This window comes from Mustela erminea, chromosome 20 (genome assembly GCF_009829155.1).
Source record: "Mustela erminea isolate mMusErm1 chromosome 20, mMusErm1.Pri, whole genome shotgun sequence".
Lineage (NCBI taxonomy): Eukaryota > Metazoa > Chordata > Mammalia > Carnivora > Mustelidae > Mustela > Mustela erminea.
This window is the reverse complement of record NC_045633.1, coordinates 5,305,426-5,327,764: the sequence shown is the minus strand read 5'-3', so window position 1 is coordinate 5,327,764 and position 22,339 is coordinate 5,305,426. Positions and strand designations below refer to the sequence as shown.

Genomic DNA, 22,339 nt, shown 5'->3' with positions numbered 1-22,339 from the left:
CTCTGCATTCTTGCCAACACTTGTTATTGTCTCTTTTGTTAAAGCCATCCTAGCGGGTGTGAAGTGGTAACTCATTGTGGTTTGTATTTTTAAGTGGCATCTTTTTTCTTTTTCTTTTCTTTTTTTTTTTTTTTTAAAGATTTTATTTATTTGACAGACAGAGATCACAAGTAGACGGAGAGGCAGGCAGAGAGAGAGAGAAGCAGGCTCCCTGCTGAGCAGAGAGGCCGATGCGGGACTCGATCCCAGGACCCTGAGATCATGACCTGAGCCGAAGGAGCGGCTTAACCCACTGAGCCACCCAGGCGCCCCTAAGTGGCATCTTTTAAGTAAACTCTACCCCTGATGTGGGGCTTGAAATGACAGCCCCTGAGATGAGCCATATGCTCCGCTTAGGGAGCCAGCCAGGCACCCCTCATTGTGGTTTGGATTTGCATTAAGTATATATTCTTTTGTGTCTGGATTCTTTTGCTAAAGCTCATTATGAGGTAAAATCTATTTTGATAAGAATATTATCTAAGTTATTGTGGGAAACTTAGGAAGTATGTAAAAGTTGAAAGAGGAAAACCGAAAATGTAGAAGTTGTTTGGTATATTACTTTCCTGGTATTGTATTATGACAAATTTTTGCCACAAAAACTCTTCTGATCATTGTATGAAGGTATATGATGATCTGTTTGGGGTGGTTTCTGGTTGTGATGAATATTTTATATATATATCTTTCACCTTTTTTTAGGAGCAGAAAATGGTTATTCATTACATATATGAATTCTTAAAATTTGTAGGAAAACTAGTTACTTTTGATTATTTCTTTAGGATACATAGAAGTGAAATTCCAGGTTCAGTGGCTCTCTTTTTTGAAGATCCTTAAGTCACCTTGTTATCCTTATTTTACAGGATTGTGCCATTAGCAATGTGCAAGAATGTCTCTTGTACCCTACTGTTGCAAAACAGAAATCTTTACGCCCCTAAGTGGGAAGTAGCATTTTACTGTTCGAATTTGCATGTCTTTGCTAACTAGTGAGATAGGACAGCTTCATCTGTTCTTTACAGTGGAAATATACCCATAGGATGGTAACATTTTGATAGCTGAGGGAATTACCCTGTTTTGATTTCACAGACTTGCCTTTGTTTTCTGTGTATGCACACACTCTTTCGTTTAGCCTTCACCTTCTACAGGCAGATGACCAAGGCCTGAACCAACTAGAATTGGTCGGGTCAGACCAGGCTGAGGCTGGGAAGGTTTTAAATTGTAGTTTGCTAGGAAAAGCCTGGAGCCAGGACTAGGACCTTGTGCTGGTTTTTATCTGATCTGATTTTCTAGGTGAGGGCTGAAAGATCTGGTTGAGGCCCTACCTGTGTGCAGCTCAGGAGTCAGCGGTCTTGACTGTGGGGTACACGGTGTTGGGTATGGAGAAGCGATATGGCAGGCCCATGACTTGAAAGCATCTTCAGCCAGCTAAGATTCATTGGGTTTATCGCACTCCAGGTTTTTGGCAATATGAACACATCATTTGTAGTGAAACTTGCTGGATCTGCTTATGAATGCTACCTCTTGGTTACTACTAGTTGATGTTTCAGTTATCAAAATGCAGTAGCAGTAATGCTTCAAACCAAGATTGTTTCCAGAATATTTTGGATCCCTTTATAAAATTGTCTGTTTGGTCAAAAACATTTTAGATCTGTTTATCGTCAAATACCAACATATTCAGAGTCAAGAGGATGCGTACTTTGTCTCTTTGTGTATAATCACACACACACACACACACACACACAGATTATAGAAGAAATATATGCATGTTTGGCTTTGGGATAGTTCAAGGTTTGACCTTATGCATCCCCCCACTGCTTGTCTTTCTCAACCTGTTCTACCTCCAAGGGTGTATAGGTCACTTCACTTCCACCTCAAAGAGCAGTACCACTCAACCAAGTACTCTGGCTGCTGTGCCAGTGAGTAATGCCATGTGCTGACTTCCAAGGATGTGTTTCTTCCAAGGGTATGGTTCCCTTGGTCAGGAAGCTGACCCTGGGTTTTTTCCTCTTCCTAGACCTAAGCTTTTACCTCCTACGTGGCAAGACAGGGTGGCTTAAAAAGGCCCCTGGTAGGTGTCTGTAAACATAAATTCCTTTTTTTCTGTCTCTCTTTCCCCCATTTTTCTTTGATGCGAACTGCAGTCCCTTTTTTCCTCCAGTGATAAGATTCAAAGATTGGTGTAAGTTTGGGTTTAGGATTACTATAGGCAGAAAGCTTTGATCTGAGTTCTTTAGGTCTGTCTAGCAGAGGAAAAAGAAATTCTCGGCATTGTGCCATCTGACTCTCTAGGATTTGGGGCCAGAAATAAGGTACATTTCTTTGTTTTGCGAGCCCCATCTTCTGTGCAGAAGGTTTGGGTTCCCTGGCCAGGATAGTATGTGGTGTGCCCTCGTGAGATCTCCTTATGTACCACCTGGTCATTGTTACAACAAATTCATTTTAGAAAATGTGGGAAATACGGAAATGTATAAAGAAGAAAGGGATAACTCACCTAAAACTTGCCACTCTGAGGCAGTGCCTGTTAGTGTTTCAGTGTATATTTAGAAGGATAAAAGACAAAAAAGTCTCTTAAAAAAAGTATGAAATTATGTCCATAGGTAGTTTTGCATCTTCTTTTCACTTAATTGTATTGTGTATTAATTTCTCCATGTTTTCTAAAACTTAAATATTTGTTCCATGGTAGGAATATATAATAATTTTGTAGATATATCTATTTCAATCAGTTTATTTTTTAAAGATTTTATTTATTTGTCAAAGAGAGAGAGGGTGAGCACAAGCAGGAGGAGAGGCAGGCAGAGGGAGAAGCAGGCTCCGTGCTGAGCAAGGAGCCTGACGTGGATCTCGATCCCGGGACACTTAACCAGCTGAGCCACCCAGACATCCCTAATTTTGTAGATATTTAGATGGTTTTTCTAGTTTTTCTGTTTCGACTTTAAAAATAAAAAAGAAAGCTCTTTACTAAATAATAATTCATGAATCAAGCAGCATCCCATCTAGCAAATAGAGGGGACTCAAGATCTCTGTTTTGGCTTTTGACTGTTGAACATTATTACATTCCCAATGAGGCTTTTCAGCTAAATCAGAACCGGACGTTGGCTTTTTTTGGACCGTGTTGGTCAGATTTTCCTCCTTCAAAAAAAAATTTTTTGGGGCACCTGGGTGGCTCAGTGGGTTAAGCCGCTGCCTTTGGCTCAGGTCATGATCTCAGGGTCCTGGGATCGAGTCCCACATCGGGCTCTCTGCTCAGCAGAGACACATTATCCATGTTGGATAATGACAGAGACTGAAAAAAGAAGATACTCTTGAGTTACTTAAGTCACTTGATTAGATACATAAACACATTTTGGTGCTCTGAGCTGACTTTAACCTCGGAGTCTGCGCGTAGGGCGTACTGGGAGGGATGGACAGGCTGGGAATTCAGTGCCACCAGCGGAGCAGCCTGAGCACTGTAAGGTGAAGAGCACCCCCTTTACATTTGCTGAAGAGGGACAGATGGAGTTCTCCAGAGCCAGATCGTTGTCTCTCTTGTTTGCTTCTGCAGCATCCTGGGACTCTCAGGCCGGCCATAGCTCTCCTTCACATATTGCAACTTGATCTTCTGGTATTGTCCAAATTCCTCCTTACTCCTCAAATAATAACATCGCAATTAGATAGACTCCTTTTTTTTGTTTGTTTGTTTCTGGGCCATATTTCAGTCGTAGGAAAAAATGCAAATTACAACAAAGCTCATTAACAAGGATTTCTTTAAAAGGAAGTAAGCTCCCAGAAGCCTGGCGTCTCCAATACGTGTTCTGCGTCCACTCGAGAAGTGACATTCCAAATGATCAAACTCTATATGATCCTGAGTCATGTAAGGCAAAAAAAAAAAAAAATCATTTATTGAAAGATTTTGGACAAAAAGTTTTTAAGGCTGTTTTAGTCAGACGAGGTTGAAGAATAGTGGTAACTTTGGACAAGTTATTTGACTTTTCTGAGCCCAAGTTTTTTTGTCTGTAAATAATAATGATAATACTTAACAACATAGGGAACTTCTGAGGGTTAATTTTATAGGAAATAACACCTATAAACAATTAGTATAATACCTGGTATATTATGAACATTCAATTATTATTATTTGTCTCAAGTATTGTTTTTGCTAAGTGTTGGGAAAATAATATTGAATGAGACATTCCAAATCACTGTGTAATGGCGGAGGCAGATAATGAGGTTATGTGTTCTGGTGATATGAATAAGATAGAGTGTAATAAACAATATAGTACAGTTATGATAAGACCCACCCTTGAGTTTTAGTGCTTTTGGAAGTGAAACCTCAGAGCTTTTCCAGTGTGGCCATTTTCTTTCTGTCTTGGCTTCACATTAGAAAGAAAATTTTTCTTTCTTTCTTTTTTTTTTTAAAGGTTTTATTTATTTGACAGAGAGAAAGAAATCACAAGTAGGCAGATAGGCAGGCAGAGAGAGAGAGGGGAGGAAGCAGGCTCCCTGCGGAGCAGAGAGCCGGATGTGGGGCTCGATCCCAGGACCCTGGGATCATGTCCTGAGCTTTAACCCACTGAGCCACCCAGGCGCCCTGAGAATTTTTCTTTTTAATTACACTTGAGAAAGGTTAAAATGATCAGGTCCCACTATAGATAATTAAATCAGCATCTCTGGGCTGTTCCCAGTTTGTGGTTTTTGTTTCTGTTTTTTTAATTTCCCTAGATGATTCTAATGTGCAATCAAGAGACAATGCTTTAGATATTTTTGCTTTCTCTGTGACATTTTCCAGAATTATATAGGATAATTCCTTTCTTTTTTCTTGACTTTTGAAACTTAAATAATACAAGCTGTGTAGATATTTTAGAATTTTTAAAATGCTTTTATAAAATTTTTTTTATGAAAGTGCTTTTATAGAGTTTGTAAACGAAACTCATTAAAGCTTCACAGTATTTCTTTTAGAAAAGTATTCTCATCCCCATTTTATAGAAAAGATAGCTGATTCTCAGAGCAAACACACATGGAGAAAGAGGATTTGAATCTGTATTCCGAATCCAGTCTTTCTGTTGCCTTTCTAGTAGAAGCTTCCAACCACTGTTTATGTACTTGGTGGTCTTCTCTTGCTGCTGTATTTTCTACCTATATAGCTTTATGATCTGTGGTAAACTCGTTGCTCATTGTTCATCTGGCTCAGTCACTTGGGGTATGTTACTTTTTATATTTCTCTCTTTCATCCTGGCTCTAATGCTCTTGGTCCTACTTCCACCTTAGTTGTAATTTTTTGGAATGCAGTCACTATTTCTCAACACTCTTACTAGAGCTTTCTCTTTCAGATAAGATATATACCCTTTCCTAGTCTCTCTTTCAGCAATGAGTCTCTGCCACCAAGTCTTTCCGGTATTTGCAAGTTTGTTTAATATCCAAATCTACTCTTTGAATGCAAATATCCCTTGCTATCCAAATCTGCTTAGTTCCTGAGTTTGGATCATGAGAACTTGGATTCAAGGGACACCTCTACTTAAGTTACTCATGTTAGGTCCTTCTGTTATAAATCCCTTTCCCCTGTGGCCACATGGGAACACATGAATAGGCTCTGTTTGGCAGTCTCTACTTATTCTCATTGAGTTGTCTTTCCATCTTGGATGGACGCTCCTTTCCTGTTGTCGCCTTTCTTTTCTGTCTCCTCTCCCACCCAGCTCCCAGCTCCATTCTACCAAGGAAGGAGAGTAAGGGAGTGCATTTGACGGATGGGAATGGAGGGCGTTCCAGTCCTGGGGCAAGTATATGGGAAAGTCTGGAAGCGTCACAGTCTCTTTCAAGGGCCCGTTGTTGCCACGGCTGGCAAATAACAAGGGTGCCTCAGCCTAACTTGTGTTATGTGAAGACTTCCTCACCAGACGTGAAGGTGAGGAGGCAGGAGTGGATAAAGGACTCGGAGAACCCTGTTGGAGCATGGCCGCTTTCTGTACCCGGGTATGGAACACTGTTGAATGGACTCTTGCGGGTCTATCACTGTTTTATCCCTTATGTTTTAGTTAAGTATTCTTCATCAACTTAGTACTTGTCCATAAAGTCAGATTCAAAAGATGAAACTTTTCTCAAGACAAGTGTTACTATTCTGTTCTTTCCAATGCAGTCCAGAAACCAAATTTCACGTTTAGATGCCATCTGTGAACTCAGCTGTTCACAGTGCGTCTTGCTCTGAGAATTTAAGTGCTCTTGTCCTCCCGAGTTCTCCTTCTTACCCAGAATCACTGGCAATAAATTCGGCATTTCTTCTGGCATAGAATCAAGGAAAGTGGGTAATAATTTGGTGAGTTTTGGCAAGCTACCTTTTCCCCGAAAGAGTAGAATAACCCAGCTCCTGATCAAATCAGTACCACCGTGTCCATTCCCTGTAGGAGGAGATCATCAATAGCCATTGCTTTGTCGTCTTCTTCCTGGGATTGGGTCAAGAGTGTCTAGAGCCAGTTTCTGTCTTTTCCCTGGAGCCCAGGATTCTGCTGCTGCTGTACTAGGGTATTATGGTAAGAAAACCTCATGTCCAATATTACCATGCCAGTTGGATAGACTTCATTCTTTTTCTTTTCAGGGCCATGCTTCCAACATCCCCCCCCCCCCCCACTTTTTTTCTTTTTTCTTCATAAGGGGAAAAAAGTTCTCTGTAGAGCTAGGCCTTAAGATTTTATTTGAAGGGTAAAGAGAAGTTTTAATATAAAATTCAAAAGCTGTATAGATTTGTTTGACTTTCACTTTATTGTTAAGTAACTGGATGTTAAGGATCATTGGAAAATTGGAGTGATAGTCAAATTCATTTATAATAGGATGTGTAGGATTTAAACCAATAGGTTAGTTAATCATCCAAACAAATACCACACCCACATTCTAGAATGGGTATTTTAAGAAGGCTCGTATTCTATTTCTCATAGAAGTGACATTTTTTTTTTATAATATCTTTAAAGATTTTATTTATTTATTTGAGAGAGAGAGAAAGAGAGCATGAGAGGAGAGAGGTCAGCGGGAGAAGCAGACTCCCTGCAGAGCAGGGAGCTTGATGTAGGATTCGATCCCAGGATGCCAGGATCATGACCTGGGCTGAAAGCAGTTGCTTAACCAACTGAGCCACCCAGGTGCCCAGAAGTGACAGATGTAAATAATTTCTCAGATTGTAGCAATGCTCCTATTTATAGATGACATATTCCAGTGATAATTAACTTTTTTAAAAACTGCAAAAATACAGAGGGATTGATTTTAGGACATAAATAAAAATAAACTAAGGTTTAATTATGTAAAAAGTTATAAAAGGCATACCAAAGCAATGTCAGATGAGGCCCAAAGCGGGGCGCCTGGGTGGCTCAGTGGGTTAAGCCTCTGCCTTTGGCTCAGGTCACGATCTCAGGGTCCTGGGATCAAGCCCAGCATAGGGCTCTCTGCTTATCAGGGAGCCTCCTTCCCCCCCGCCCCCTCTCTGCCTGCCTCTCTGCTTACTTGTGATCTCTGTCTATCAAGTAAATAAATAAAATCTTAAAAAAAAAAATGAGGCCCAAAGCAAAAGTCAAATCACTTGTTGGGACTCTAGGGGAAGAAGTTAGGGGAAGATTTGGGATGCTAGGAGTGTCATCGATGGCCAACTCAACTGCTTTGCTTTATAAACCAGAAAGCACAGGTTCCGTGAGTTACCTGAGATAACCAGTTTATGGTTTGTGGCAGAGCCAGAGATTGGGTCCCGGTTTCTTGATTCCCACTGTTTTTTCCTTCTTGACTCCCAGTATTTTTCTTTCTTCTGTAACATGTGCTACAAGGTAATTACTAGATTATTCTATGTTTTGTCTTGTTTTGGTAAGAAGTAAAACAGATAGTCCCTTGGGTCTCTGCAGTGGGAAAAAGTCCCCATTGTGAAGGAGGAAAAAGGGTCAGAAAAAGGAGCCTTTGTGTTTGTGTGTGTTCCGGGAGGTTTCCTGTAAAAAACGTCCTTCAGTTTGTGATGCAGTGATTTAGGGTGGGGTTGACCTGGAGCAGTTTCTGCCCTAGTTACGGGGGTTGTGGAAGTCCTCTTGCCTGTTGAGTCGTGCCCAACAAAAATCTGGTCGAGCAGCCTCTGCACAGCACTTTGTACACAGGGACTGGGGAATGAGTGCTTAGCTGAGTTGAAGCGATAGTGGCAGGAATCATAAATCAGATTTGATGCAGTCCTGATAAAGAATTGTGTATTGTCTCCACTGTGATGTTTGATGGATACTGTGCTGAACTGTCTGCTGTGACACGTAACGAGGAGCTTGATTTCAGCTCACTCGTTTCTCAGGAACGTGTGTGTGGAGGGCTCCCCACCCCCGCTGGGAGTAAATACAGGAGAGCGTTCCTAGGCTAGACACTTGGCGAGCTTCAGGCAGTTGGTGTGCCCTGTCTGGAGTCATTAGCCTGGCCACCCCTGAGACTGCCTCTTGGCCTCTGTCATGTAGTTCTTCCCCAAAAGGAACAACCCAAAACAAACAACAGTGAAGGTTCCCTGCCTTCCTGTCTATAACTTCTGAATCCGTAACTATCTTTACGTGCTTCTCTCCTGCCTCTCCCTCCTCCTGTTCACGGCACTTCTCTCCCTCTTTTCTGAATCCCCGCCCTTGCCTCTCACTGAAGAATGCTCCTTCTGCAGGCGTCTCCCTTCCGTGAGCTCCTTCCACTCAGCGCGCAAGTCGCTCTTCACCGGAAGCTCCCCAGCAGGGGGAGCATCTCTCCTTCCTTCCTTCTGTGACTGAGCCTCTTGCGGACGAAGGTGGTGGTCTTGCAGTCATTCCGTTTCCTTGCTTTTCCTGGCTCTCACCCTCTCCGGTCAGTATCTGCTTCACTGGGACGGCGCTGTCAGTTCTTAACTTGCTGTTCCAGAGGACCGCCTCCAGGCCTGTCTTACCTGACTTCGGCCGTCATTTACCTCTCTGCTTCCTGAACTCTCTGGCTCTTCGGGCTTCTCTTCTTTGGCTTCTTCATGGGGACTTATCCCTTCTGTGCCATCCTTACTCAAGAATCTAGCTGCCTCCTTTTCTCATTATGTGTTTCCAGGGTTTTTTCCTCTGTTCATACGGTAAGAGGGTGCTGCTCTGATTTAACTTTCCAGCTCAGATTTCTTTCCTGAACCCCAGACTTCACCTCACTGGGGATCCTACAGGTCCCTCAGAGTCAGCATGTTGAAATCTCTTCGGTCCCTCAGTCACTTCCTCTGTTCCCGATTTCATTATCCATCTAAATCAGATACTAAAACCTTGGTGTCATCCCTCATTTCTTCTTTGTATCCCTTAATATAGTATCGCAATCACTTGTCACTTGTTTCTTTTCCATCCTGAGTCGGCCACACTGTCAGTGGTGCTGCTAGTGCTGATGGCTTTTATTGGTCTTTTTTTCTTTATGGGGAAAACTTCTCTTTCTTCTGTAGCTCACATTTTCCCACTGTCTACACCAAATGTCTCTGGCTTTGATTCTCCTAAATGAGTACATAAGGCCACAAGCCAGACTATTTCTAGATGAAGTACGGTGTCAGGTATAAACTGCTATAGGGAGATTAAGGAAGGTGAAACCCAAGGAAGAAAATCCTGGATTTGATGATTCGGGTGGTGTCTGGCCCTGGAGGAAGTTTTGTAGCATAGTGAAGACTCCACACACCATTTCTCCTTTGGTGTACCTTTGTCTGAGATAGCATGCAAATGGCATCCTTCTAGTCACTAAAACTTTGTTGTCAGGGTCCTTCTGCTCCACTGCTCACTTTATCCAGTTAGTATGTTTTGCCAGTTGAGACCTCAGTGTTCTCTTATTTGTGTCCCTTTGATTTTTTTCCTCTTTGAATTTGAATCTTCGTCAGTCATCTTTTTGTTATCATTCACATTTAATTGATCATCAGGTTATGATGGTTCATAATCAAGTTGTAAATATGTCCCTTTTCTTTTTTTAAAGATCTATTTATTTATTTTAGAGAGCATAAGGGAGTGAGTGGGTAAAGGAGCAGAGGAAGAAAATCTTCAAGCAGACTCTCTGCTGAGCGTGGAGTCTGATGTGGGGCTCGATCCCACTATGTGTGAGATCATGGGCTGAGGCAAAAACCAAGACTTGGAACTTAACCAACTAAGCCACCCAGGTGCCCCTTAATATTTTATTTTTATGTGATCTTTAGATCTAATGTGAGACTCAGACCCACAACTCTGAGATCAAGAGTTATACACTTCACCGACTGAGCAGCCAGGCACTCCCTTATTATCATCTTAAATGGAAAATTCAGTGGACAATTTTTAGTTCTTTGTCCTATATGATCATTCTTAACACCGTTGATCACTGTCTCCTTCATAACCCTCTTCCCTTGATTCTTGAGACTCTGTTTTCCTGCTTTTCTTTCTTTCTTTCTTTTTTTAAAATTTTGTTTATTTATTTGACAGAGATCACAAATAGGCAGAGAGGCAGGTGGGCCGGTGGGAAGCAGGCTCCCCTCCGAGCAGAGAGCCCCATATGGGACTCGATCCCAGGACCGTGAGATCATGACCTGAGCCGAAGGCAGACTCTTTTTTTTTTTTTTTTTTTTTTTTTTAAGATTTTATTCATTTATTTGACAGACAGAATTCATAAGCAGGCAGAGAGGCAGGCAGAGAGAGGGGGGAAGCAGCCTCCTGCCGAGCAGAGAGCCCGATCCGGGGCTTGATCCCAGGACCCTGGGATCATGACCTGAGCCGAAGGCAGAGGCTTTAACCCACTAAGCCACCAGGCACCCCGTTCTCCAGGTTTTCTTACCATGTCTTTGGTGGTCTTTTCTTGGTCTCCTTTGAGGGCCCCCAAATATATTTGTCCTCTGGCTTGATCTCTCCTGATCATGTCTGGGCAATCTCATCTATACTCATGATTTCGGCTACCACTCATCTGTTGACTCCCAAATCTTTTTCCTCAGAGCACGCTCTTCCACTGAACCTCAGATCTGTATTCCTCATTTGTTTACCAGATACTTCCACTTGGAGGTTTCATAGAACTTTAAATGCAGTGGATCTGAAAGGGAACTCATTGTCATCTTCCCTAGACTTCTTCCTTTTTCATTTGGCCTTGATGAAGGATACCATCAGTTGCCCATCATCCAGATATGACACCTTGGGGACATTAATGCCTCCCTTCTTACTGTCCCCATTCATTTGGTCACAAATCCTATTGAGTCTACTGCCTAAATTCCTAAATCTCTCAGGTCTGCCTTCATGTTTCTGTCCTCACTGCCTTAGCTGGGATCCTCAGTATTTTCTTGCCTCATCAGCGCCTTTGTCTCCTCACTGCCCACAACTGCAGTTGTGTCTCCTTCTCCCTCCTACTTCCAGATCCCATACTCAGCTGAAATTTGAGTTCTTATTGTATCTTACTTACATGGGAAATGTTGTACATGCATTCTTACTTAACCACCACATTAAATCACCATTCTTTTACTTTGGAAGAGAGTAGGCCCAGGTCTCACAAATAACAAGTGGTAGGAGAGAAATTTGAACCCAGGCTGTATGCTCCAGAGCCATGAATTTAATTAAACAGTTCACTGAACACCTTTCACTGGCCACCCCTCTTTCCATATTGTAATCTTTGGAAGCATGTCATTGGTCAAGGTAGTTAAGGTCCACCTCCCGAGAGGAAACTATTGACATTAATTATTTGGAATTCTATGAGGAAGATTTATTTCTTCCCCTTATTCATTTACTTAATCATTTATGTGTTGTAGATGTATTTATTTTATACTTGGGTTTATAATTCAATACTATGTTACTTATTTAACCAGCTCTCATTTTTAAGATGTTCAAGTTATTACCAACTTTTTGCTATTTTTATAAAGCCTGACGAATGAATATTTTCTTAGAAGTCTTGGCTTGCTGTTTTGTTGGTTTCCTTAGAGATATTCCCCAAAGTAGGATTGTTTGGTAGGTACATTTAAGTCTTCTGTACATGTTTCTCGGGGTGGGTTTTTACCTTAAGCATCTGTTTTTATGTTGCTATCTTTCTAGGAAGTGCTCTTAACACCCTTGAGATTTTTGCATCCCTCTTTGGGATTATGAATAGTTCATCTTTAAAACCAGGAACTCAACTTTTCATGCTGATTTATTTACCTGTGTAGAGTATTGTGTCAAAGAACGCACTGCAATATCGGGGAAATTCCCAGCATGACGCCCAGGAGTTTCTGCTGTGGCTTCTGGACCGAGTTCATGAAGACCTCAATCATGCTGTGAAGCAGAGCGGCCAGCCTCCTCTGAAGGTGAGGGTGCGCGCCCTGCTGGGGCAGCCAGAGAGCTGGAAGCAGGGGGCTCCGGGATGGTTTAGTGAATGGAGTGAATGTAGATTCTTCTCTCGGCCCCCCACTGAGGAGTTGTTGCAGTTTGCATTTAGTTAATAATAGTGAAATCAACTAAGCCATGGGTAAGTATAAAACTCAGGGGTACTTCGAGGATTTTCCTCATGTTTAGCACTTGCTGGCAGCATAAGAGAGATGCTGTGTCTAAGGAACTTAGAGTCTAGGGAGGGAGGACATATTTGCATGTGTGACTAGCTTTAGACTACAGTCAAGTGATTCCAGGTCACTAAGCTGTATTTAAAGCAGAAATTGCTTTCTTTTCCAGTGAGACACATAGACTTACAGATTACTGAAATGAATATGCACTCAAAAAAGGAAATGAATGGATGTCTTTGCTATTACAATTGGATTTGAGTGTAGGAACTGAACCCCTAGAATATTCTACTAAGAAATAGTGATTCTTCCTCAGTTTTTATGCATGCAGCCTTAATATGATTGGTGAAATGATTTATATAATGGAAATAATTAAGACCAAAGAGTTGCTATTCGCTTGTCATTTTTAAAGGTTTTGATAATTCTGCACTGTATCTCAAAATTTCAGTCTGTGATTTTGGTAAGGTGTTAAGTAATTCTGATTCAAGATCCCTCTGTGCCCACACACTCTGTACTGTCATAGGACCACGTGATTGTCGCTAGGTGTCCCACCAGACTGAGATGTACTCAAGGTCAGGCACTGTGTCTTACTTATCTTTGTGTCCTTGTGCCCTTTGCGGGGCTCTCTGTACATGCTAGCAGGGGTTCAGTGACCAACTGTCAGGTGGATGGACATAAAAAGGCCAATTAAATATACAGTAGAGTGGCTGGGCACCAAACCAAGCAGCACAGCTGGCAGGGGCTCGAGTGGGTGGGCACCATGGTGGGGGTTATTTCCTGGAAGAGCCCAGAGGGAGACCTTTAGGAGATGGCAGCACCCTATGGAAGGACTGCCAGGCTGCCCGGGTGGGGTGGAGAGACCAGCACAGGCACGGGCATGTGGCAGAGCCTGTGACATGCATCCTTGTGACCCCCATCCGGGCCACTGCATTCTGATGCCTTCAGCACGTTTTTTTCACTGGAACATCTGGACCTGATGCACAGCTTGGAGAGGAAGTCAGGACATTTGTGACTGTTTCAGGTTTATCTCCCATCAAAAATTGGTACTTCTAATGTGTGAAATTGTACTTGCCCTTTTTTAGCCACCATCAGAGACTGATATGATGCCTGAGGGACCATCTTTTCCTGTCTGTAGCACTTTTGTACAAGAACTTTTTCAAGCCCAGTACAGGTATGAGGATATCAAATTGTCTCTTATGTGGTCTGCTTGACATAGCTCTAGATGATCTTACTGTGTGTGTCTCTCATTTTTGTCTCTGAAGATCTTCTTTGACATGTCCTCACTGTCAGAAGCAGAGCAACACCTTTGACCCTTTCCTCTGCATTTCTTTGCCAATTCCTCTACCCCACACAAGGTAAGAAGAGCAGGTTTAATAAAATTAAGACTGTACATTCTTGTGTATTCCTTTCCTCTGTAGGCTCCTGTTCGGTCTCCTTACTTACTTAGACAGGTAACGAGATTAGTGATACATTGAATACAGGCGTAAAAACCTCACAGACGTCTGTAAATCCCAGTCTGAATTTGCAAAGTGAGCAGGCACACGGGGCAAGCATGTCTTTTTGCAGTTCCCATGGCTGTCGTCTGTTTAGTCGCGTCCACTGATAGTGTGGGGCAGGGGGAGGTTGTGGAGTGTCTTCTAGATTTTCTAGAGACTACATGTTGCACTTTAAATTAGTTACTTTATTTGAACTGTTTTTTCAAAATTTCTGAGAGTTAGGCTGTTGTCAAGAACATACAAAGCACAGAATCAAGTGTTGATATGTTATATTTTGTTTGACTGCCTTTTCCAAAGGTGTCTTGATTATTGTTTTCTGGTTCCACTTAGGTCCAGATGAGACCCCTTCCCCCCCTTTGGCTTCCAAATAAAGGTGTGGGTTAGCTTCAGTTTTGTGTTAATTTCAGATCAGGTTTGTTTTGTTTCTGTACTTTAGTTGAAATAAATGCCTAATGAGAAGATCTGACTTTGATCTGCACAGGCCTCTCTATGTTACCGTAGTGTATCAGGGGAAATGTTCTCACTGCATGAGGATTGGTGTGGCCGTGCCTCTGTCTGGGACTGTCGCCAGGCTTCGGGAAGCAGTGTCTATGGAAACAAAGATCCCCACTGATCAGGTAATAAGCCTGCTCAGGCCGATTACACATGAGCCATAAAGGTGTTGCTTTCTGTTCTGGAATTTTCTAACAGTCCTCTGCCAAGTATGGTTAGATAGAAATGCAAAACCAGTTGTGTCTGTGTTAAGGAAAGAAAAGACCCAAAGAAGGAAAATATATATGATAACTTTTCATGCTTCATTTAATTATACATATATTTTTAAAAGGAAAGCTGTGACTTGACACCAAGACCTTCTTTTCACTTTATTTATAAAGCATAATTACTCAGTCTTTCTTAAACTATCCTTATGAATGCTTATGTGGGCAATTGAAAGAGCATCCCTATGCTATTTGAAGGTCACAGAGGCTTGGAAAACTCCACTAGTGACTCTTGAAAATCCCTTTCCATTATGGTGAGAAGGGTGGGTATCTGCTTGCTGGTGTAGTACATACACATGCTCCATATGGTTCGCTTCCTGCTTAAAGCTGGGTCAGAGACTCACTTCATTTAGATGCGAGAAAGGAACATTGTGCCCCTTCTGCCTTCTTTTTGGGGGGGGTGTGTGTGTAAATTTTTGATAAGTAGTTATATTTAAATTGACCCAAAATACTTTTGGCTTGTGACTTGACATTTTAGCATACAGTTTTTATTCAATTCATTATTACGATTTTATTTAGAAGAACATTTCTGATTTTAGATTTACTAAAGAAAGATGATCCTGTGGTAGAATAACTTTTCCCTAGATAGCTTCTGGAAGCTGCTGTGTAGTCACGTGATTAATAAAGGTGTTTTGTACTTTGGCCTCATGTGGCTTCATTTGGGAAGTTCCAGTAAAACAAATACAACCAATAATATAGCAAATATCTCATATTTTCATAGGCCAAGGACTGGCGTGTTGATAAAATGTTCATATTCTTCCTTACTTTCAAGTGCTTTTTGATTCTTTTTTCCCTTCAGGATGAGGGGAAAGACTGAAAGAAGGAGGCAGGCTGAGGTGTGTGATTCTGGGCGGGTCTGGTTGTTTTAAAGCTTCAGTGCTCTCTGGCTCTTTTTGCATGTGGTTTAAATGGCTGATAGAATTACAGGTTTGTTTTTGACGTTAGCTTGCTGGAGAAAGTAAATTATCTTGCATGTTCACCTGCAGAAAAACAATGTGGTTATTAAACTCATCAGAAGAAAAATATGCTAGGGATATTTTTCTTGGACGATTTGTGGAATGTGTTACCAGCCTCTTTAGCCTCACAGACTCGTAGTATGTTTGCGTTAGCGGAGGGGATTTTAGGGCTCCCTTCCAAGCCCCTCATTTGAAGGAGGCCCAGAGAAACCATGTGACTTGTTCAAGAGCGTAGGGCTGGTTGGTGGCAGGCTGGGACTGGAGCCTTTTCGTGCCCAGTCCAGTGCTTTTTCTCCAGACAGTGCTGCTGAGCGTGTAGTGAGCACCTAAATGTTTCCATTGTGTTCCCCCCCCTCCCCTTTTTTTTTTTATTGTCAAATACTCAACCATTTCAGAAACAGGACTTAGAAAGTGGAAGTGTCTTGTCCTAAGTATCTTAGAACTCGGAGTTACTGACTCTAATACTGTGTTGTATATTCACCCCTATTTTTTCCTGTGCATATACTACATTTGTCATTTTATAAAGAATGGAATCATTTCCACAAATTATTCTTTATGTCACTTCTTATTTAACTAGATCTTCCCATGTTAGTGCACGTATGTGCAGCTCATTCTTTGTAATTACAGTAGGACTATGTAATATACTTAAGCCGTTCCTAGTTTGGGTTGATTTCTTTTTTTTTTCCTTTTACAAAATCTGGGTTGTATGACATTTTTAACCTGAAACAAAGAAAAGTTACTGAGGTAGGTCCAAGTCTCGGAATTAGATGTGGTCTCTGCTTGTCTTGTTGACAAGTCTCCCACCTCTTCAGTTTCTCCCCCTTGTGAGACAAGGGGCTTCTACTTTATCATTTCCTGGGGACTCTTCTTCACAAAACCTTAGAGGAGCTCTGGATTCAGTGACATAGCATTCTGAAATGAGGGCATGTTACACGTTTACAGAGGATATCGTGCTTCGATGATTCTCTCACTGAAGGCAAACAGTGTGGGCCCTGGGACATGTTTCAGTCCCTCTCACGTCCCCACAAGCCCTGACAGACTGGAGAAGCTCACGGTGGAATCGGGAGATCAGTCCGTATTGACTTTCCAGTTACCCACCTGTTTGCATTTTTCCCATTTTTAGATTGTGTTAACGGAAATGTACTATGATGGGTTCCATCGTTCCTTTTGTGACACAGACGACCTGGAAACAGTCCATGAAAGCGACTGCATTTTTGCCTTTGAGACTCCAGAAATATTTAGGCCTGAAGGAATTCTCAGTCAAAGAGGTAAATGAGCATCTGTTTCCATAAGGGTTTTCAGGTTTCACAACTGTCTACCCTTTGAGATGTCTATTCTGTAATGGCATACTTTTTTAAACTATGGTAAAATACCCATAACTTATTTTTATGATGGTATAAATTTTATGGTAACATTTCTCTGGAACAAGGCAGTTCTCACTGTTTTAGGCAACAATATTTCCTTAGTCTCTAATCTTTTCTGCCTGCAGTTGGAGCAGCCCCTATCTGAGGCTCGAACTGACTGAATCCTCCTTCCTTTTTGGTTAAGTGGCTTCTTAAGCATCTTGTGACAGCATTTGGGAAGATGTGTGATGCCATAGCTTTTTTTTTTTTTTTTTTTTGTTTTTGTTACCTGCTCTGATGCTTAATTTCTAAATTCTAACTCAGTTATAAGATGTTTGCTTAATACCTTGCTTTTAAGAAATTTGCATCCATAAGCAGCAAAAGAAAGTCTAGCTCTGGACAGTGCTGTTCCTTTGCCTGTGGTTTGGAACTTAGCCTGTCTCTCTCCTGTGGTTGGAGGATTTGGGGGCTATTTCTGATTTTGAAATTTGCTAGGCGACTCGAACTTTGTTCCTGGCCTTAGTGTTCTTCATGGTTCTGGGGCTTCTGTTCTTTTTCTTTACTTTACTTCAGTGATTATTAAAGCATGAATGGCACCTGGGAACTGGTTAGAAATGCAGATTCCCGGAACCTACTGCAGACCTACTGAAGGAGAGGCTCTGGGGCTGGGGCCAGCCTGCGCTTTTTCACAGGTGATTCCAGTGCACACCAAAGTGGGAGAAGGGCTGAACTGAGAACCTAGTCTGGGCAGTGTCTTTCTCCTGCCATGTTTTTTAGAACTGAACCTCCCTGCTCATCTTCTTTTCCTCTGCTTCCATACCCTGACTTCTAACTCTCCCTCGGAATCTCTGCTTAGAAGTCCTGCGTCGTCTTAACACTCAGCATTTCTTAGACTGGATCCTCCTGCATTTCTTCTCTGGAATCATGGTGTCACCATCCTTCTTTTCACCCAAGGTGGATCCAAGCGCTTCTCCCTCAAAATTCACATAGAAATGATTAAACACTATGCCATTTTCTTCCTCATCCTCTTGCCACGGGTATGGCTCAGACCAATCTCAGCTGGGCTTTTCTAGTAACTTCTCTACTAACTGTCTTTACCCCTCGACTTTCTTCTGTTAATTATTTTTTCATGGTGCCACCAGACTTTTTTGGATATACATTTCTGATCATATTATATGCTTATTGACTTGTCAGTGTTTCCCCTTTGAGATTAAATCTGAGCTCCTTGGAAGAATTCATGGTTGGTTCTTGCCTTTCTTTCTAGCCTCTTTACTATATTCCATCTCCTTCATGTTCCTTATCTAGGTTACTCTGTATTTCTGGAATATGTCATGTACTTTTATACTTTCTGGCTGTTGAGAATTCATTTCTCTAGCTCCTTTATCAGCTCCTACTCTGTCTGCCTACACGTGCCTCCCTGCAGTCCACTCATCTCACCCAGTCCTAAGCGACCACACACACTGTTCTACTCTCATCTCTGTAGATTTCCCTAGTTTAGAGGTTCATGTGAACAGAAACATTTAACTGTGGCCTTTTGTGACTTGCTTCTTCCATGTAGCATAGTGTTTCAGGGTTCATCCATGTTGTAGCTTGTATCAGTCCTTCAGTCCTTTTTATCGCTGAAGAGTATTCCATGGTATGTATATGCCACATTTTGTTTATCCATTTATCTGTTGATGGACATTTGGGTTGTTTCCACATTATGAAATAGTGCTGTTATGACCATTCATGTACAAGTATTTGTTTGAATACCTGTTTTCATTTTTGGGGGCGGTTACACACACCCCTAGGAGTGGAAACACTGGGTCATGGTAATTCTGTGTTTAACCTTCTGAGGAATTGTCAGACTTTTTTTCAACAGGTGAATCATTTTTCATCCCACCAGTATATGAGGGTCATAATTTATCCACATTCTTGCCAACATTTATCATTTTCCATCTTTTTGATTATAGCCATTCTAGTGGGTGTGAAGTGGTGTGTTAATGTGTTTGTATTTGCATGATAAATGATGTTGATCATGTTATCATGTGCTTTGGACATTGGTTTACCTTCTTTAGAAAAATGTCTATTCAGATTTTTAAATGGGGTTGTTTATTTTTGTTATTGAGTTGTAGGAGTTCTTTATATATGCTGGATGCTAGACCCTTATCAGATATATGACTTCCAAATATTTTCTCCCATTCTATAGATTGCCTTTTCACTTCCCTGATAGTGTCTTTTGATGCACAAAAGTTCTTAGTTTTGGTGAAGTCTAATGTTTTCTTTTTTTGTGGCTTATGCTTTTTGTTGCTTATCTAAGATTCTGTTCTTAAATCCAGGACCATGAAGTTTACCCATGTGTTTACTTCTAGGAGTTTTATCTCTTACACTTAGATCTTTGCACCCTTTCGAGTTTTAGCTCTTACATTTTAGCTCTTACATTTAGATCTTTGAACCCTTTTGAGTTATTTTTTGTATGTGGTTTGTGATGGGTATTCAGCTGCATTCTTCTGTTGTATGTAAACAGTAATCCTAGCACCACTTGTCAGAGATACTATTCTTTCTGCGTTGAATGATCTTGGTGCCCTTGTTGAATGTCCTTATTTTAGTTCCTCCTTTCCTTCATCACCTATTTCCAGAGGTGCCTCAAGTTTCTGAACCTTTTGGTAATTCTGTACATTGGGTTGGTCAGCTTTCTCTGCTGCCAGTCTAGGATTCCATTATCTCCGGTATACCCATATTTACATTATTATTTTCTAGGTAGTCTTTTGTTTCAGTTTTAATTTTTCTTTGACTCGACAGCTTTTTTGTTTTCAAGTGTCATTTTCATGTGTGTGCTTTTGCTCAAGTTGTTTTCTACTTTTAATTATATTACAGTAAAAGAATACTCAGTTTTCACCTTTTCCAGAAAGCTTTTCCTCACCACTCACCCCCCCCCCCCCCCCCCCCCCCGAGCCCCTACTCGCAAGCTGGCCGGCTTCCTCCTTGCTCCAGCCACATCTTCTGGACATCTCGGACACCAGCACGTTGTATGCAGATGGTCTTTTTTCTCCTCTGTCCTTCCACTGCACTATGAGATTCTGTGCAGTTGGGGCTGTGTTTTGTTTTCTCTTTCTGTACCCAGCAGTTCTGTATAGTTCCTCATGCGTAACACGAGCCCAGTTAAGGTTTGTTAACTGAAAATTTGCTAAAATCCCCTTTCACACCCTCATTTTAAGGGTTAACACTGAGTTTCTGTTTTTAAGTGAATTTGGTGAAGTCCAAGGTTATCATCTACTAACCAGAGAGTTCCTCTGTTGGAAGACCAGACCACTTATTGAGTATGTGTTAGCCTATGTTAAAGCCTTGTAAATAACTTATTTGAGATGTATGAATCTGCTACCTTCCTGCCTTGCAAATAAGAGAGCGAAGTCTTGGGGAGGTTGAGTAACCATCCCAGTCTTGCATCTGCTAGCAAGTGGGGGTGCTTCTTGAGCACAGAGCTTGATTTCTGTGCAGTTGAGTGGTGCCCCCTCATCTCATTAGGGACCCTCATCACTTTAGCACAGGTCTTCCCAGCCTTCTGCAAAGAGCTGGGAAATGAGATCATTCATTGTCTCAAATTCAGACTTATTTTTATTTTCTCATACCAAAGTTTAAAATAACTATGAAGTGAAATCTGTTCTTCCTTTTGTGATTTCTTTTTGGTGTTTAAGCTTAAAAAGTCTTCCTCTCTCTAATAGCTTGATGAAGATTCTATTTTTTCTTACTTCTAATTTCTATATACTTTTTTTTTTTTAAAGTCTAATTTACCTGGAATTTATTTCGATTAACCACACACTGGTCCTTTTAAAATACTGTAATACTAATGTCCCTTAATAGGTTTGGCAAGTCTCATATTGCTGGATATTTAGGTTGTTACTAAAATGCTGCCATGAATACTTTTGTATAGCCACTTTTTGTTTTAGTCTCCTTTTGATGGCGGGCCTGTTTGTGTGTTTGTGCATGTGGCAGTTGTGGTGGTGGTGGTAGAGGGCTTTCCTTCTCCTTCTCTTTTTTAAAAAAGATTTTTGTTTAAGAGAGAGTGAGAGAGACCACGGGGGAGTGGGGAGAGGCAGAGGGAGTGGGAGAAGCGGACTCTTTCCTGATCAGGGAGCCTGACGTGGGGCTTGATCCCAGGACCCTGAGATCATGACCGGAGCTTAAGGCAGATATTTAACCGACTGAGCCACCGAGGCAACCCGGAGGGCTTTCTTTTCTTTGCAGGTTTCCTTATGCTGTACTTCCAGAGGATTAAAGGAAGGAACAACTAATTTTATTTTTTTATTGAGGTATAATTGACATATAACATGTTAGTTTCAGAGGATACAATATAATGATTCAGTGTTTGTATATACTGCAAAATGGTCATTACAGGAAGTCTAGTTAACACCTATCTCCATATAGTTAACAATAATTTTTTATTATGATGAGAACTTTTAAGATCTACTTTCTTAGCAACTTTCAAATATACCATGCAGTATTAACTGTAGTCACCATGCTGTACATTACATCCCATTACTTACTTATTTTATAGCTGGAAGTTTGTACCTTTTGATCGCCTTTCACTGAATTTGCCTGACATCACCTCACCTTCTGCAACCACTAATCCGTTCTCTGTATATGTGAGCTTGGTTTTGTTGATACTATCTTATATTCCACATATAATGATATCATATGGTATTTCTCTTTCTCTGACTTCTTTCATTTAGCGTAATGCCCTTAACATCCATCCATGTTGTTGCAAATGGCAAGAGTTCCTTCTTTTTTATGGCTGAGTAGTATTCCATGGACATGTACCATTATTTAATCAAGCACTTGAGTTTCTGCTAAGTACAGGGCATTGTACTAGGTGCTGAGTTGCTGAGTGGCTCTGATAGCTCTGTTTTCACCTGATTTTCAGCAACCTGTATCATGCCCATCAATCATATATTTTTGTTCACTTAAATGTAGGTCCATCTAGTGTGGTTGATTGTATTAAAGTTGCCATGTCTTATAATGGCTGTGGATCTGGTAAGCGTGGTTTATCTTCTGTTTCTCATAACTCTGGCTCTTTAATTAGGGAGAAGATACTGCATTTAGAATATTGAAGTTCATTCCACATTTACTAGTTTTAATTTTTTTTTTCCCCAGTTTATTTGGTTGCTGGTTGCGTAGTCTTACCTTAAATTTGTCTTGGCGGATCATCTCTGCAAACTTGCTCTTCTAAAACTGTATCCAGTATTTGCTCAAGTGAAGAGGGCTTTTTGTTGTTGTTGTTGTTTAAGATTCATTTATTAGAGAGAGAGAGAGAATGCATGAGACGGGGAAGGAGCAGAGGAAGAGAGAGAGACTCCTCAAGCAGATTTTC

General features: G+C 41.3%; 1 protein-coding gene across 9 annotated transcripts in view; it reads left to right on the top strand.

Annotated features, from left to right (window-relative positions):
- The window catches only part of USP31 (ubiquitin specific peptidase 31), a 215,837-nt gene that overhangs the window by 40,623 nt on the left and 152,875 nt on the right, over window positions 1-22,339 (top strand). For all 9 annotated transcript variants that reach the window (XM_032328545.1, XM_032328544.1, XM_032328543.1 and 6 more), the window contains exons 2-6: window positions 12,116-12,253; window positions 13,525-13,613; window positions 13,705-13,797; window positions 14,420-14,555; window positions 16,773-16,917. In XM_032328545.1, the coding sequence (XP_032184436.1) occupies window positions 12,116-12,253; window positions 13,525-13,613; window positions 13,705-13,797; window positions 14,420-14,555; window positions 16,773-16,917 (601 nt within the window). The remainder of the gene's footprint in view (window positions 1-12,115; window positions 12,254-13,524; window positions 13,614-13,704; window positions 13,798-14,419; window positions 14,556-16,772; window positions 16,918-22,339) is intronic.